At 47.5% G+C, this 12,256-nt stretch overlaps 7 protein-coding genes across 7 annotated transcripts; 2 read left to right on the forward strand and 5 right to left on the reverse strand.

Moving 5' to 3' along the window:
• Positions 1 to 67: 67 nt before the first annotated feature.
• On the reverse strand, positions 68 to 1,256 carry LY89DRAFT_701215 (MFS general substrate transporter; the record flags this gene model as incomplete). The annotated part of the gene is made up of 2 exons (XM_018217179.1): positions 68 to 339; positions 392 to 1,256. The coding sequence occupies 2 exons, from the start codon at positions 1,254 to 1,256 to the stop codon at positions 68 to 70; spliced, it is 1,137 nt and encodes a 378-aa protein (XP_018064069.1).
• Positions 1,257 to 1,338: 82 nt separating this feature from the next.
• LY89DRAFT_541834 (uncharacterized protein) lies at positions 1,339 to 1,746 on the reverse strand (the record flags this gene model as incomplete). The annotated part of the gene is made up of 3 exons (XM_018208186.1): positions 1,339 to 1,417; positions 1,469 to 1,565; positions 1,614 to 1,746. Coding segments are annotated over 3 exons (309 nt in total), but the record flags the coding sequence as incomplete, so codon positions are not given.
• Positions 1,747 to 2,602: 856 nt separating this feature from the next.
• Positions 2,603 to 3,861, forward strand: LY89DRAFT_597626 (uncharacterized protein; the record flags this gene model as incomplete). Its single annotated transcript, XM_018209986.1, has 2 exons — positions 2,603 to 2,861; positions 2,912 to 3,861. 2 exons carry the CDS (start codon positions 2,603 to 2,605, stop codon positions 3,859 to 3,861), a joined length of 1,209 nt encoding a protein of 402 aa, XP_018064071.1.
• A 779-nt stretch (positions 3,862 to 4,640) lies between these two features.
• On the forward strand, positions 4,641 to 6,932 carry LY89DRAFT_276174 (uncharacterized protein). The gene is made up of 5 exons (XM_018206416.1): positions 4,641 to 5,026; positions 5,073 to 5,422; positions 5,471 to 5,581; positions 5,634 to 5,812; positions 5,859 to 6,932. Exons 1-5 carry the CDS (start codon positions 4,789 to 4,791, stop codon positions 6,844 to 6,846), a joined length of 1,866 nt encoding a protein of 621 aa, XP_018064072.1. The 5' UTR covers positions 4,641 to 4,788; the 3' UTR covers positions 6,847 to 6,932.
• A 145-nt stretch (positions 6,933 to 7,077) lies between these two features.
• On the reverse strand, positions 7,078 to 8,504 carry LY89DRAFT_276167 (uncharacterized protein). The gene is made up of 5 exons (XM_018206415.1): positions 8,361 to 8,504; positions 8,073 to 8,276; positions 7,912 to 8,001; positions 7,673 to 7,856; positions 7,078 to 7,623 (listed from the first exon to the last, which is right to left on the reverse strand). Exons 1-5 carry the CDS (start codon positions 8,421 to 8,423, stop codon positions 7,310 to 7,312), a joined length of 855 nt encoding a protein of 284 aa, XP_018064073.1. The 5' UTR covers positions 8,424 to 8,504; the 3' UTR covers positions 7,078 to 7,309.
• A 1,754-nt stretch (positions 8,505 to 10,258) lies between these two features.
• Positions 10,259 to 10,591, reverse strand: LY89DRAFT_538749 (HET-domain-containing protein; the record flags this gene model as incomplete). Its single annotated transcript, XM_018208134.1, has 1 exon — positions 10,259 to 10,591. A coding segment is annotated over one exon (333 nt), but the record flags the coding sequence as incomplete, so codon positions are not given.
• Positions 10,592 to 10,929: 338 nt separating this feature from the next.
• Positions 10,930 to 12,007, reverse strand: LY89DRAFT_597623 (uncharacterized protein; the record flags this gene model as incomplete). Its single annotated transcript, XM_018209985.1, has 2 exons — positions 10,930 to 11,400; positions 11,495 to 12,007. The coding sequence occupies 2 exons, from the start codon at positions 12,005 to 12,007 to the stop codon at positions 10,930 to 10,932; spliced, it is 984 nt and encodes a 327-aa protein (XP_018064075.1).
• Between the last annotated feature and the right edge of the window lie 249 nt (positions 12,008 to 12,256).

The raw sequence follows: 12,256 nt of genomic DNA on the forward strand, positions 1-12,256 counted from the left end.
TCTGCTTGCTCTACCGTCGCTCGCAAAGCCGACACCCTATAGCACGTATCGAAAGAAGACCTAAGTTCTACATTAGATCAAGTTCTAGATTGAAGTGGAGACGACTCACATTTTGTTTGTCTGTCACATTTTCAAACCCTTGGATTCGACTTTCCTCCCTGAGTGCCTCAACCTCTTCTTCACTCTTACCCTCGAGCGCTCGATCACGTTTATTATTCTCGAGCTGATACAAGGATCGCAAAGCTAGGTTGAAGACAATGTTCAGGATAAATCCCACCAACATTGCAACAATTCCACCATGATACGAAGGAGCCTGGGCAGCCTTGAAACATTGAGGTCCTAAGTCAAGATTAGTATGCATCTTTCACAACACTCGTATCAACCAACTCACCAACAATCTGTCCGACGCAGTACATTACAAATACCATCGCACTTGCCATGCTCTTCTTCGTGCTTCCTGCTACGTTCGTAGCTAGCAAGCCCAATAATACCATAAACCCAGTAGGATATCCGGCTAGCAACCAAACACCAACGAGTCTTCCCCATTTGTTAGTTGAGTCGAGTTGATTAATCAAAATGGTTCCAATGATGGGAGGAATCATGGCTACCGAACCCACAATGAGTCGGGCATTTGGAACCTTCGTCTGGACATACCCGCCTAGCAATGTGAACACCGCCTGCAGAAATGAGAGCGGCATGTTCATCAGCGTTGTCTGCAAGCTTGTAAACCCAAAGCCCTTGATGATGATGGACCCAAAGCTCAATCCTCCTGACGCAACGGCGTTAACGAACGAGATCAATGCTAGAAGTAAAATCTTCGGATCCAAAAGCGCTTCTAGAACTTGCTCTTTCACGAAAGTCTTGCTCTTTGTCCCGGTTTTGTTCTCAACTACTCGTTGGATTGCAACAACTCGCTCATCCTCGCTCAACCACCTCGCGCTCACTGGATTATCCGGGACCACAATGATGAACAGCACTCCCCAGATCACAGTAAAAGCACCGAGGATCAAGTAAATGAGCTTCCATGTAGCAAGCGAACCTTCAATATGTCCAATTCCGAAAGTGATGAGTCCACCAATTGTGCCGAAAAATCCAAGGAACGAGATCCAGATTGCCGATCGGGAGGCTTGTTCTTGTCTTGTCCACCAGATGCCTGTGATTGCGACGAAACCAGGAGAAATAGTGGCTTCGAAGACGCCAAGGAGGAAACGGACTGTGGCGAGTCCGGCAAAGGACGAGCAAGTTGCAGTAAGCATGAGTATCGATGCCCAAATTATGATATTTACTGCTGTGCGTCAGGATATGCAAGACATGCAGAAAACGAGACTTACCTCCCAAGAATTTGGCAATGGGAAATCGTTGGAGAAGAGCTACACCTGGATACTCGGCAAACATGTATCCGAAATAGAAGATTGAACTGAGATTGTTAGTCGAGCGCAACAATCTGATTGAAGAGAGGTGGACGAACGAAGTCCACGAGTAGTCCTGTCCCACAAGATGATTATCTGTGATGATTCCAAAGACGCTGGAATATCCAAGTGTTGTTTTGTCGAGAAATTGAAGGCCTGACGTGTGTGAGTTGATATTACATGGCTTGGGTGGTATAAACTGACCATAAGTAATGCAAAGGAAGGGCAAGATGTACAGATCAACCTTTCTCAAGACTCTATTAGAAATCTCTGTCTCTGCAGGACCAGTGGCTAGTGCCTGAGCTGCGAGTTCGCCAGCTTCATCGTCGATATGAAGCTCTCCCTTCCTCGGGTCTTCAATATCATTGTGTGTAACAGCTGCGATCTTTTCATCTGCAGGACTATTTACAGGAGCGTCCGAGGGAGTGATTTCATTTGGAGCGCCCATCTCGAAAGCGATCACAGAAAGTTTGGATTTCGATATAGCAAACAGTAGGACGGGAAAGAAAGCAGGAAGGAACTCCAAAGACAGCCCACTCTCGTTCCCAGAAGTATCTCTCCCGTCCACTTCCTATTTTGTGAAGCTCGGCCGATCTCCCGGCTCTTGAGCTGTAACTGTCCTCCTCGCCCGTTTAGTAAGTAGAGAGGCTGCATGATAAGGATGGCGAATACTGCTCGGAGACCGCCTATCGAAGAAGGATAAGGGCTCGGAAACTATTTCCAGAGCTTCGGGTTGTCTAGGTTGGGATTCTCTTAGATAACCCCAGTCGTTCATTTCTCACGCCGCGTGCAATCCTTGCTGAAGATGAGTGTGATTGGTGTGCTTGCGCATACGCCTAAGAGGGGCCGAGATTCTGCACTCGAGATCCCACTTTTGGACTTGGCAGTCACCAACCACACGCAGTTCGCACATACAACTATTGAAAGTGGTGTTCTTCTCTCATGATCGGGATTGAAGAACATTCCGGACTTTGCTTCATTGTTTTGCACATAAGCCAAAGGCGGATATCAGTGAAGGCTTCACGTGATGCAGGTACTCCTAGACATCGTGGATGATGACTATGTGGATATCTCCACTCATGGTGAGAAGAATGAAGTACCGAGCAGAATAGAAAGTCTAGAGATCTGTAAGTAAGCGTCATCATTGCGGCTTGCATACCTGACACTCGACAGCTTCGCAAGATGGCACATCCATGCAGGATGAATATCTCGATTTCGTGTCCACTTACATCGAATCCATCAGCGAGACACTGCGATCAATTAGTCTCAAGATTCATGACAATCCGGAATTGAACTTCAAGGAATTCATCGCTCATGAAACATTGACCAAGTTCATGAATACTCGCAAGGGCTGGAAAGTCACGCCTTCAGCATACAGAATTAAAACTGCATTCATAGCTGTGTATGATAGCGGGAAGAAGGGTCCCGTCATCAGTTTCAACGCTGAGTATGGTGTGTACCGTACATTTTAAGCAAAACAATGAACTAAAATGGCGATCTAGATGCTCTTACAGGAATCGGACACGCATGTGGCCACAACCTCATTGCTATTGCATCGGTGGGCGCAGCACTCGCTGCTGGTGCCGCCATCAGCAAATTCAATTTGCCAGGCAAAGTTATCCTCTTTGGAACGCCCGCAGAAGAAGGTGGTGGAGGTAAGATTGCACTCCTCAACGCTGGAGCATATTCAGACCACGGAGTCGATATCAACCTCATCTCGCATCCCGGCAAAGTCAAAGACTCTGCACTCGTGAGAACAAACGCCTATGTGAACACGAAAATCGAATACTTCGGAAAGGAAGCACATGCAGCAGCAGCTCCTTGGGAGGGCATCAACGCCCTCGACGCCTTGATCACCGCATACAATGCTTTGAGTGTGCTGAGGCAGCAGACGATGCCAGGAGATATCATTCAAGGACATATAACTGATGGTGGGGCTGCTCCCAACATCATCCATGCATATGCTGCTGGAATATTTGTGGTCAGGGCGACTAGCAAAAAAAGACTGGAAGTGCTCAAGGCCAAGGTGGACAAATGCTTTGAGGCTGGAGCTGAAGCTACAGGAGCAAAACTTCAGATGACACACATCATGGGCTACGATGACCATGTCCCGAACAAAGCTATGGGAAGGGTGTGCAGAGCGGTCATGAATAAACTTGGAAGTAACATTCCAACAGAGCACTTGGATCTCATTGAAGGTGCAACGCAAGCAAGTACTGATCAAGGAAATATTAGCTATGCAATGCCGAGTCTGAGTCCTGGCTTCAGAATTGAAAGCGTTGAAGGGCCCCATAATCCTGGGTTTGCAGAAGCAGCGAGAACGAGAGAAGCTCATGATGTGGCATTGCGAGTAGGGAAAGCTTTAGCAGTCACCGGACTGGAGGTCTTGAGTGATGAAGATTTATTGAAGGCGGTGAAGGAGGAATTTGAAGAGATGCTGAAAGAACATTGACGGATATGATGATGTAGATTTGAATATCGACCAAGAAACATAAATCCTACAATGTATGTAACTGCACATCCCATCTCGAGAAGCTGCATTTAGGCTGTTGTCTGCCACGCAAACTGCACGTTTTTAAGATTTCCGAAATACTTTCTTTCCACAGCCACGCCCGAAAGATCCTCCACAACATCCTTCGCCACCTGACAGAGTCTAGAAAATTGCACACGTTGCTGAGCGGCGGCAATGCTTGGTTGTCAGCGACGCGACCGCGACACGCTTTTCGTGCCAAGTCTTGTTTCACCACCCTGCCCTGAAATCTCTGTCCATCATCCCAAGCGAGGATGATCACTTGGTAGATTAAGCTTCTATATAGAGTTATATTCGAAGCTTTGCTTGAACATTGAACAGACGGGATCCTTTTGTTCTTGAACAATTGAATTTGAAGAGAAATATTAGCCCAATATATTTCCGTTCGCGATGTACCCAGCACATGCTCGAGGGGCGACTTTCTTCACAGAGAGTATATTTATTTATTTATAGCATCATCCCAGTGTGTTGGTTGGTCAGCCCTAAGACCTTCAGGGTCAAGTGTTTCGGGTAGCTCCATTCTGTCATCCCCTTTTCTTATCAGCGCCGGCATGCTGCAGGAGCAACTCTCTCTGGAACCCGTGCCTCTTTCCTCCTCCTCAGCCGCACCGCTTGTTTACCCTCATATGGACTGCTGCACTTCTTTACCATATTTTGTATGGCCAGCCTCGTCTTGGCAGCCCCCAAAGTCTGCTTCCGTCTGATAGAATAAGTACAAGGGCCATGGAAGTGCTTTTCGCAATGCTGCCGTCCGTCCAACTTTCCTGTTCGACGTGCTCGACGTCTGAGTCTTTTGGCTGAGGCAAGTCACATCTTTCCGTGCGCCACTGTCTCCAGAAATATATCGCTATGGCACGTCCAAATTATGGACCTGTGCGGCCATTCTCCCCCCTCGACGAAGAAAGTACAATATATCGAAGTCCGGCAACTTATTCTCAACCATTCCCTTCTCACGATCATCATGGAGACTTGGGATCTTCGCCAGAAATCGAGATGGGAAACGTGCGGCCTAAGTATCCAACGCATAGCGACACTAAAGATAGTGTAAATTCAACAGCAACCCTATTTCCGAGTCACAGCGCGTCCCGTACGTTTGTACCAACTTCAACGGCCAATGTACTAACACAAAATAGAAACTGACGCCCAGCCATTCCTGCACGACCCGCTAAACAAACTCGATACATTCTATACTGCGAATACCTTCGTGCCATACCAAGATCATACGGGCAAACAGCTAAGACACATATTGGTCGGAGGATCTGCGCGGTGGTTGATCACGGCAGCTCTTTGTGGAGGATATGTTCTTGCAACAGTGATATGGCAGAAGAAGAGTGCAATTGGAGAGACCGACAAGAAATGGTACAATGGCATAACGACGGGACTGAGTATTGCTCTGGGTCTGAACATCGCGAGTGCTTTTAAGGATATGGCATTGAACATGAGGTGGCCAATTCTGGCTAAGGGGCAGAGAAATCTTGTGGAGGTCAGTCTTGATCCTGCAGATTGAAGATGGTGCTGATGTGGAATAAAGCTTGACTTATTTCTCAATGCCGACAGTATGACAAAGCTTTCAAAACTGGCAATTGTCACCAAACGACCGATGGTCGTCTTGGCGTGTATAGCTTGGCTGCTGGTTAATTTGGTGAGTCTAAAGTAATAAGATATGTTCCTGGCAATTACTGACAAAATCTTAGCTGGCCCAAGCAGCAATAGCTATGCTTTCACTCACATACGGCTTCAATACCGACTATACTGCAGTACAAATGGTAAAAGGGAATGTCTCGGTACCAAGCATGGACCATTTCTTCCCCCTATACAGTGTTCTCAACAGTACCTCTCCCTCCATCCAGGATGAAGAATATGCTGCCCACATGTGAGCGATATGCCTAGCTTCTTGGCTCCCACTGACCTATCAACAGGTATGGCGAATATGGGTACAACTATGGATTGAACGAGACGACTTTCAAACCAAAACCGGGAGACATATACCAGCCGCAGGGAGCCATGATTTTCACGGACTACAATAACAGCTACATGGAATTTATCTTCCAGGATTCCCCGGAAGGACAGACTCTTGGAACCTTCTCTGTCTACAGTGGACGAGCCATAAACATCACATACTCCTGCGATTCTTATAAAGTCACCAAGAATGGCAATGGCACCTCGGACTCGATCGAAGTTGAAACAATAGGGGCCATTACATTATCTCAAACCGTCCCGGATTCCACCACATATTGGACTAATTCGAGCCACGTGTGCGGAAGCAACGAGCGCTGCACCAAGGTTGAAGCATTCGAGTCTTCAAACACGGATCCATGGTATTATCAGTGCGAGATAACCCTCGGAAAGACTTTCAACGACTCAATGAATGTTTCGTTTGTCTCGGACTACATGGCATACATAAGCACTGCAGCAATTGCCCAAGTTGGATACACGGATTTTACTGGTGTTGCTTCTCAGATATACCCCCAAGACAGTCTTTGGGGCTATCCGAATAATGGAAGTGTGAATGATATGGGATCAACTATGGCCACATTCGCTCTCGGTGCTATCGCGGGAGCAACGATGTATAATCCATATACTTCGTACAATGGGATGGCCCCGCAACAAGGCCAGTGTCTCCAGGTCGGACATCCGTACTTCTTCTACTTGATGCTTGGCCTCATATGCGGCTGCCACTTCATCTTTATTTTCATCGTGGCCTTCTATACGAATTCGGTCATGGTGGGTCCCGATGGGCATCTTTCGATGGCCTTGCTGCTGCGGCCCATCGCAGATGCTCTGTACGGTGTCAGTGATGGAGAGGAGAATAAGGCGTTTAGAGACGCGAAGAGGAACACTATGGTGAGATATGTGAAGGAGCACACAAGGCAAGGAAAGTGGACGTTGAAGATGATACAACGTTGAGAGGCGTTCTGATAGTGTACCCTTGGTTTATGAACAATTTTCTCGCTTTGATCGTGTCTTGGGCGTATGACCACCACCAAAGAGCAACCACCACAACCGAGAAGGCAGCAATCAAGCCCATACCTCGCCTCGTGCTCCGCTTCTCTGTATCTCCGCAGTTCAACCCAGCTTCATGGTCCCCACCGGCTTTTCGAAGACCGCGCAGGTACAGCTCAATTCCGAGCACCTATTGCGCTGTGTTAACGAGGTATACTTGATGATACTGCGAGGATTGATTGTGAAGAAGTTGCTGGCGGATCTGTCCAGAAGCTCATGCATACGCGATGCGGGGCTGTGGTGGATCAACGGTTCAGGCGGACGACACAGCATGAGAATATATAAAGATTGCCAAATAATGCTAATAACATCATTGATAACCCAGTTTGAGGCTTTGGTATCATCATCTTTAGTCCATCGCAAGTTTTCATCCTTCTTGTGTCTCAGATCTGTGAGACATTCTTGAGCTCAGCACGGAGCTTGGAGTTCTGAACACAGAAGTGGATGACGGAAGTTGATGCAGTGATTGATCGTTGGCAACATCAACACTATTTTGCCCTTCTTCTTGACCAGATGCTAAGTCAATGCTTGCATCCTCTCTTCTTTGTCTCCTGGTCTTGAGCTTTTGCCGAATCCATGGAGCAAGGTTGAAATATCCTCCACACGCAAAGACTCCGCACCAGAGCACAAACTCTGTGGCATATATGACCATTCCTAGGATATCTAGACTTGGTTGGAAGACTTGACATGATTAACGACTTGGTTCAAAAGTTGAAAGATTGTAACATACAGACAGAAACCAAGGAAAACACATCTCCAGCAGCATCAATGCCGACGAAGATGAAGGAGATTCCTCTGACTGTGCGATGAACGTAAATATCCCAATAATGCCTCAGAACTCCGGCAGACAGCAAGACTGTGGAAACAACACCCATTAGCGTTACTGGCCAATGCTTGTTTTCTCTCAATGCGGCCTGATGAAGTCAGCTTTCCGTGTCATCACCCACTTCGAGGGACATCTCAACAAACCTTCAGAGCATAGACGAGCCCTACTTCAATACCGCCAAATACTGCTCCAATGCTCCCCACGAACGCACAGCATTTCAATACTCCCCATTTCTGCTTCCCAATCAGCACGTGATCTTGCCCTTGGATCAAACAAGATTGGAAGAGAATTGGATGGAGCTCACATCATCATAATGGTAGCACTGAATCCAAGTTATTAGACTTAAGATGGTTAGAATCTGTGGCTGGATCTGTAGTGCGATATTGAAATTCGAAGTGATATTGTATGCACCGAGCGGCACGCCGGCAATGGCCCAAAGTAACATCATCGATCTTTGAAGGCCGATTGTGTGGTGTCGTCTGTAATTGATGATAATTTGAGGAATGAGCTGAGATGTGTCAGCAAAGTTCTATGTTTAAAGGGGAGACGATTTCATGGAGAGCAGGAAGAGTTAAGGCTGAGGGGCTTGAACCTGAATTGACCAGCAAACTGCTCCTAGTGTCCCCAACACGTTCGCTGCGACCGGAACATTCATTTCTTCCGTCTAGTTGCCCTTTCAATGATTTTCAACAGTTTTCTTACCAAGCGAAGAACTATTCAAGTGAGGATTAAGACGTGGAAGTGCGAAAAGGAAACTTGCTCTGGAATGCGGCTTGGCGGTCTTGTGGAACTACGACACGTGACCAATCGAAGACTTGAAGGATAGGAGAGTACCTATGTATCTATAGAGCTCGCAAGCTATATGACTTGCCAGAAATAGCTCGAGAATTATATGAAATTCAAGTATGTCTTGATGCATTGAAGTCTATAAAGTGGAAGATGGGCTCGTCACATTCCAAAAAGAATTCTTGAACTTTCAACATGGAGGTCTACGTCGCACATATTTCAAGGGGGATTCTTTCTCTGTCCTCAAAATCCCCGACGATACTAGACAGCATGTTCACTGATACTTGAGTTGGACTTTCAGCAATCGATAATTCGCCACGGGGTTTGGCATCAGCGGCGAGGCTTGGGACATTCATCTCAGACGTGAAGGATGATTTCATTGAGTTGTGACTCTCCACCACAAAGCTACGCTGTTAAAAGCTGCAATGCTCTGATATCTATCGTCAGTGTGGTTGCCTCATCCATACTGAAGTCATCCGGCGAGCTTTTCCCTGGTACTGCAAGCGCCCGGCCGATGAGACGCAGACTCTCATTCGTACCAGTCCCGTACCTTGGAGCTCGAACAACTGCTACTATCTCCGACTTCTGAAACCTGAAGAGAACATCGTGAAGTTGCGCCTGGGGTGGCAACAGTCCAATAATTCCATTATCGGTCGAGAAGAGGCGTGGCTCATCTTGCTTTTCCTTCCATGGACCCAATTCAGAATCTGTAGAAGTAGCCGGCAGGCTACCCGTGCTAGCCGAGCGATTGGACGTGATATCGTCAGTGGCTACACAGCCATCCCAGAAGATCTGTGCGCCGAGTGTGGTCACCTTTTCATTAAGATTTGAGGGGTCCAGATTGTACAGCTTCTGTGCAAGGTTTTCGTTATTCTTACGGAGGCTCTCAAAAAACTTTTTTTTTTGTGTAGGCTTCAGGTACATTGAGGCGGGGTTATTGTTCATTGGCTTTCCCCTTGTCAAAGCAGCCTTCCATTGCCGTGTAGCCTCTGGTAAAGCAATGAAGTCGCTGTACGATGGACCGACCAAAGTAACTATTCCATAAAGGTGAGCAACCACCGGAACTCTCTCGGGATTTCGGTCGGATGGCAAAGGTCGACTCGTCTTCAAGTCTGCGCGCATAGTCGAAGCGCCACCAAAAAGCTGCTGTACGAGTTGACTAAAGTAGACGACCGACCTAGAATCAAGTTGGGAACGTAGATGAAAACGAATGACATCTTCATACAGTTCAAATAATGACTTGCTATAATCCACCAGGAATTTGTCATCTTGGCAATCATGTGCAATGCCGACAAAGCCATAGACTTTATCGCGAGGCTCCTCGCACTCCGATTGCTGACAAGCTTCCATGAGATTCGCAAGTAGGAAGTCATCCCCGTGACGGCCTTTCCGCTGTTGCGCGAGTGTAACAGCAGCATTGGTAGAGTCTTTCATTCGGCGGAAAAACCGGGCCCATGATTGTGATCTCGATGTGAAAGCGTAAGTTGGTAACTTCTGATCCGGACCATGGTATGCTTTCTCGATTGGCCCCACGCTGGATTTCAAGCCCCAGTGTACCTCCAAGCTCATTGCCGAACCAATCTCTTGAACTATCCATACTCTCCACCAGTATGGCTGAACAGCTAAAGTTCGGATTTCCGCTTCCAATTCTTCTTCTGCTTCAGCTTGAGTCTTCTGAGGCCCGGGATCAAATCTCTCAATGACTCCGAGCCAGACGAGGACTCTCTTCGCGCGCGAATAGATGTATGCCATGATCTGAACCTGTTCACTGCGTTCCTCAAGATCTGCCTGGTTGATACAAATTGCATCAATCCAAAGAAGTCTCTCTTCCTTCGTACGTCGAAGATGCACAAGAGCGAGCCACAAATTCACCCTAATTTCTACCCTTCTTCCGTTCAATTCAACGCCCTTGACCACATCTGCCCTACCCCATGCATACGAAAGCGCTTCATACTTCGGCCGATCTGCAAATGTCGTATGGACAAGTTTGACTCTGATGCTAGTCGTTCGGGAGCCAGGCTGGAGGACTGCCAGCCTGATTGAAGGTTTGGCATCAGTTGAATTCAGAGGATCGTACTGGAAGGTGGTAAGGCCGGACGACGTTGGCAGATTCTGGACAGGTCCTGTAGCCATTTTTAAGCCTATGAGGTATCTTCAATGTCGAAATTAGGTCGAGACCATCAGTGGAAGTTTGGTTTCGTGAGATGAACCATGTTCGCGAGGCTGTGATTCTCAGCAGCTTTTGATTGGTTGAGATGTCTTTGCTTCCCTACAAATACATTGTCCGCGGCCTCGCCGGATACTCGTCTTGTCTCGATGCGCCTGATTCTCTGGAGCTTGAAACATTATACACACTTCCAATCCGCATGGTCTCATCATCGAAAGCCAAAGACCGATGACAATTTGTCTCCTATTGTCTCTTTGCCCTGCTCCTTTCGCAATCGTCGCTCCTCGGCCTGTTTCTCGTATATGGTGCTCAGTGACGCAGCAACTTGTTCTCCAGCTTGGATCTCAGCCTTAATCGCTCTCTCTTCAACTTCCCGTTCCTCGTCATTCAGACCTTCTAAGCGCTTCTTCAATCCTTTCTGCACTGACGCTGGCAGATCTGCAGCCTTCACTCTGTTGTCTTCAAGGTTGTGTGGAGCTGGAGAAGTTGTCGATTTGGATCTCGAGGACAACAGAGGCGGAAACGAGGGTATAGGCTTTCCTTCTGCTTTCGCAGCCTCGATCGCTTTCTCTTGGTCCAACATTCGATGGTATAGCGTATCTGCGTGCATTTGGATCTGCTCGTCAACTTCGGGAGGTCGGTCGAAAGTGGAAAGGTATCCCAATGCCTTCAAGAATTTCTATACCAAACAGAATTAGCCATGTCCTCGTGAATGTTCCAAGACTCGCCGATTCTTCTTCAAGAAGCTCTTCGCATTCCCCTCAAGCACTCACCCCTTGCATCATATAACATCTCTCCAATTCCCGATTCTCTGCCCGACAGAGAGTCAATCGACTGGTCCAACCCCCAGTTCGAAAGCACTCGTTGACCTGCCATTGCTCCAATGCACAATTCTCCAGCGCTGCTCTACCAATCTCTGCTTTCCTATGCTTGTAACCATCCAGGACGTCATTGATCTTCTCCTGGTCTGATTTGCTTTCCGATTCCACGTCCGATTGTGATTGATATGTTTTCCAAAGGTGTGCATATCGACCGTCTTTGTACAAGCTTTGAGCAGGGACATTGGAGGTATCGGCATCAGAAATAGGTTTTGGAGGTGCTGGAGGAGTCGTATCCGCTGACTTTGGAGCTGTTATAGATTCGTGGTTCGTAGCAGGAGTCGAAGGGCTGTATTTTATGGGAGACTCTTTCGCCAGGAAGTCTCGTAAACTGGGATCCAAGTTTCGTAGGGGATCTTGAGACTTCTTCTCGTCATCATTATCGGAGGAACCCCAAAACCAACCCATTGTGCAGATGTAAGGAGATGTAGCTTCGTCGCGAGAACGATGAAGGAGTGCAGTGCTTTCCAAAATTCTCGGGCTAGGGCTACTGTAGCGCCGCGCCTTACGAACATGGGGACAAAAGTCCGTGCGTTCAGGGCATCAGAATCATGAATTTTATTAATTAATTAGCTGTAGACCAGCCACATCGCTTAATTAAGTCGTGTACCCAGAAGTCCTGCTGCTCAATAAGCCCATTGATCCATTCCTGAGGAA

This window comes from Mollisia scopiformis (assembly GCF_001500285.1).
Source record: "Mollisia scopiformis unplaced genomic scaffold LY89scaffold_28, whole genome shotgun sequence".
NCBI classification, from domain to species: domain Eukaryota; kingdom Fungi; phylum Ascomycota; class Leotiomycetes; order Helotiales; family Mollisiaceae; genus Mollisia; species Mollisia scopiformis.